We start from the raw sequence: 3,946 nt of genomic DNA, 5'->3' as shown, positions 1-3,946 counted from the left end.
CTGTTTTCCCTACATGGATCTCTCCCTGCCCTGTCCACTGCTCCAGGTCTTCCTAACACCTTCTTCATCTTGTCTCCTATTCCCACCCTCCATTGCCCCCTCACCCATGTTTTCAATCCCTTCCTCTACCCCACGTTGCCCCCCTCACTCATTCTCCTATTACCAGCCCCATCCCTCCCAGTCTGTCTCCATCATCTCACTTCCCCTTGCCTCTCAGTCTCCCATGACCTCACTCCCCCTGTCCCCTAGCCCCCAATGTCTCTCTTTACTGTGTCTCTTAGCACCCCCATCACTTTTCCCCACCGTCCTCCCTGGTCCCCACCATCCTCCCTGGTCCCCACCGTCCTCCCTGGTCCCCACCGTCCTCCCTGGTCCGCACCGTCCTCCCTGGTCCGCACCGTCCTCCCTGGTCCCCACCGTCCTCCCTGGTCCGCACTGTCCTCCCTGGTCCCCACCGTCCTCCCTGGTCCCCACCATCCTCCCTGGTCCGCACCGTCCTCCCTGGTCCCCACCCTCCTCCCTGCTCTTCTTCCCTGTTCCGGTCCCAGGACTCACGCTCCAGAGCTGACTTTGAGGGAACCCACATCCTTGCTGGCCCAGCCCATGGAAGGCAGGGATGGGTAGTCATCGTTGAGTTCAAACTTGCAGCCCTGGAAGTTTTCCCCCTCAAACAGTGTCACACGGCTGTCACTGTGGTTCTGAGGCACAAGGAGGTAGGGGTGGACAAGTCAGGCCCTCCAAAGGGGATACATTCTCAGCCCGACTCCCCCAACACTCTGCCCAGCATAAGCTGTAAAGACACAGGGTCCATAAACACACCCAGAGTTCACTCCATCAGCTCCATATCAGTCTGGGAAGCTGGGATGCTCAGAGGTCCCCAGCCTGGTCCCTTCTATGGCTTTGGATTGAGGTGGTGAGACTGAGGGGGGTGTTCCCAGAGACACTTCCAGGTCAGGGATAGAGAGCATCTTTTTTTTTTTTTTTTTTTTTTGCGGTACGCGGGCCTCTCACTGTTGTGGCCTCTCCCATTGCGAAGCACAGGCTCCGGACGCACGCGCTGGCTCAGCGGCCATGGCTCACAGGCCCAGCCGCTCCGCGGAATGTGGGGTCTTCCCGGACCAGGGCACGAACCCATGTCCCCTGCATCGGCAGGCGGACTCTCAACCACTGCGCCACCAGGGAAGCCCTAGAGAGCATTTTTTGACATGGACATGTTTTGCAGGAGGAAAATCAGAGGTCCTGAGGGAAATCTGGTCCACTAAGCAAGACAGTTTCCCTAAGGAAGCATTGACTATCAACCCCCTGCCCAGCACCCTGGGCATAGCCTCTCATAGGGTAGGACCCAGAGAAGGGTGGAGAGCAAAGTCAGAACGTACAGGCCCGGGGCATCAGTGTTTGTTGAGTCTGGGCTCCCATTGTCCCAGGGCCTTCCCCCTGCAGGGCTCCTTGGCCTCCTGGGATGGAGAAACTGGGCTGAGTCAGCACCTGCTTTCTGTCCTCCACCACACAGCCCCAGGCCTCACCAGTAGGGTAGATAAATCGGCAGAAATGGGAAGTGAGATCTTCCCCTCCAGTGTATTTGATTCATTACCAACCCCTTCCCCCCAAACACACACACTGAGACTAACCCCTTCTCAGCCTTGATCCCTGATTGAGTTCTATTCTCATGTTAACCTTTGTCACCAGAGTCAAATCACTTTGCCCTCTGAGCCCCATGAGGTTAAGAGCAGTCACCCCACCTCACAGTGCTGTGTGACAGCAGAAGCGCTCACTGACATGTGCGGACATGTGGACGACTGGGTGTGAGGAACGGGGCTCAAGACTGGCACGGTCTCGGGGCTGTCCGTGGTGCTGATTTCCGATGCCTGGCTTAGGCCCACGTTCCAAAATTTCTGAGACCTCTCTGGTTCTGGGAAGTAATGCCACTCCTACCCATCTAGAAGTTGTGTTTACACCCCCCGTACAGTGAGTGGACGGTCTTTCCAGGTGCTGTGGTGGGGCCAGGGCCTGGAGCTAGGAGCTAGGATGCAGAGGAGGAGGGGGAGGGTTGTGCTCACCGCACAGAGCACTGGCCGGAAGGACAGCAGCCGGTCGCTGTGGTGGCCGCCACTGCCGCTCCAGGCACTCCAGCGGGGATAGTCACCTTTCTCCAGAATGAACTGCTGTCCTTGGAAGTCGGGGTACTCAAAGGCCACCCAACTGGGGAAAGATAATGGAAGCTGCGAGGCATCTGCCCCAGCCTCATTCATTCCTCCCCCTCCCCCTTGCTTGCTACAGAACCGATCTTTGTCTCCACCCAAGGCCTTTCCCTTAACACACCCATCACAAGGCAACCCAGCCCCTCTAGAGGCTAAAGACCCTAAGCCGGCTGCTATCTGGGGTTTGAGGGGTCCAGGCTTCCAGCTCAGGGCCCCCAGGCTGGAAGGAATTTTCCGGTCTACGAAGATCACCCGACCAAGCACTCCTACCGCAAGGATTTTGGCCCCTGCAAAGGTAGGTGTAGGAACCCCCCTAACCTGCGGTAGCAAACTGTGATAGCAACAAACTGCAATAGATCAGGGGCCTCAGCTTTCTTGAGGGCCCCAGTCTAGGAGACCAGGGTGGGGCGAGCGGAAGGGATTTGGCTTCTTTTGCTAAACGAAGCTTAGAGCCATCTAACTTTGGAAGGGACAGAATTACACTGGGAACCCCTTCAGGGTTCAGGCTGGCCCCACGGAGTCCCGCAAAGGGTCGCTTCTCGCCTTTATCCCTTTAGCTCACACGAGGATACAATCTTTCTCATGATTTGTTTTGGGGCAGGTGGGGAGTTTTGAGGAAGCCTAGATATGTTCCATGTTGCTGGGTCTCTCTCAGCCAGGGCTTACATACAGTCTGGGGAATGGAGGACTGGGAGCCGAGGACCCCGTCTCGGAGCTTGCGCCAGGGGAGCCTGGCGCCCCCCAACCCAGCGCAGCCGCGCCGGGGCATCACTCACGCGCCATTTTCCACCTTGACCGAGCGCACCCGGCGCAGGCCTACGCGCTCGCCGATGTTGGTGCAGTCGCTCAGCAGCCGGCTGCGGCGGCCCTGGAAGTCCTCCTCATCCCAAAGCGTGAGGCTGGCGGGCGCTGGGCCCTGCGCGGGGCCGCTGCTCATGCCGCTGCAGACAGGGACGGGACCAAGCGCTCAGCGTCTCGAGAGCCCACTCCCCGCCCAGGCCCGCCCAACCCCGCCCAACCCCGATGGGAGGTGAAGGACCGCGGGCTGGACCCTGGCTGCTAGCGGCTTTTCCCCAGCTCGCCCTCCCCGGCCCGAAGAGACTGCGCCGCAGCACCGAGTATTCGCCGGGTGGGTGAGCGCGGTACTGACGGAAGCGGAGAGGCTGCGCGCGAGCTGGGCGTGCGGGGCTTTATACCAGGCCTTGCCCCCTCTCCGCACCCTCTCCCGCTGGGGTGGGGGGGAGCTGAGTCAGCGGGCAAGCTGCGGTCAGCTCTGGTGTCCCCGGGGGAGCCGCGGCTTCTCCCGCAACCGCTGACCTGGCCCCAGCCCTCGGGGATTACAATAGAAAGTGCTGAGACACATGTTCGGCACTCGCCACAGCCGAGGCTGACTCCGCTTTTTCTTTTTGGGGGGCCTGAGCCAGGCCGAGACCTTCAGGGATAGAGGTACCAGGCCACCCGCCACCCCGCTAAAGCCGCGCTTTCCTGGCTCGAGATGCGGAAGTTCTTCCCAGCGTCTTAACTCCTTTTCTTTAGAGGTCGAGGCCTCTCTTTGGGGCGACGCTAGGGAGGAAGTAGACAAGGCTCCCCATAAGAGACTTTCCTCACGACCCTCAGCCCTCTTTTCCCTGGAGGGTGGGCCATCGCGGCCCGTTTCTTCCCAAGATCGAGTCCCCGGACCCGGTGCTGAGCTCCCGAAGTTTTCTTGCGCGGAGATGCTGAGAAGAGGCGATGACCAGGACTCGCCG

General features: G+C 59.8%; 1 protein-coding gene across 1 annotated transcript in view; it reads right to left on the bottom strand.

The window, feature by feature from the left end:
• CRYBA2 (crystallin beta A2) overlaps positions 1-3,338 on the bottom strand; it is a 3,811-nt gene extending 473 nt beyond the window's left edge. The window contains exons 1-4 of the mRNA XM_007445836.1: positions 3,325-3,338; positions 2,975-3,139; positions 2,058-2,199; positions 556-698 (exon numbers count right to left, since the gene is read on the bottom strand). Of these exons, the coding sequence (XP_007445898.1) occupies positions 556-698; positions 2,058-2,199; positions 2,975-3,135 (446 nt within the window). The 5' untranslated portion in view covers positions 3,136-3,139; positions 3,325-3,338. The remainder of the gene's footprint in view (positions 1-555; positions 699-2,057; positions 2,200-2,974; positions 3,140-3,324) is intronic.
• Between the last annotated feature and the right edge of the window lie 608 nt (positions 3,339-3,946).

Source organism: Lipotes vexillifer, unplaced genomic scaffold (assembly GCF_000442215.2).
Source record: "Lipotes vexillifer unplaced genomic scaffold, Lipotes_vexillifer_v1.1 scaffold965, whole genome shotgun sequence".
Taxonomy (NCBI): Eukaryota; Metazoa; Chordata; class Mammalia; order Artiodactyla; family Lipotidae; genus Lipotes; species Lipotes vexillifer.
This window is presented reverse-complemented; position numbering and strand designations above follow the sequence as displayed.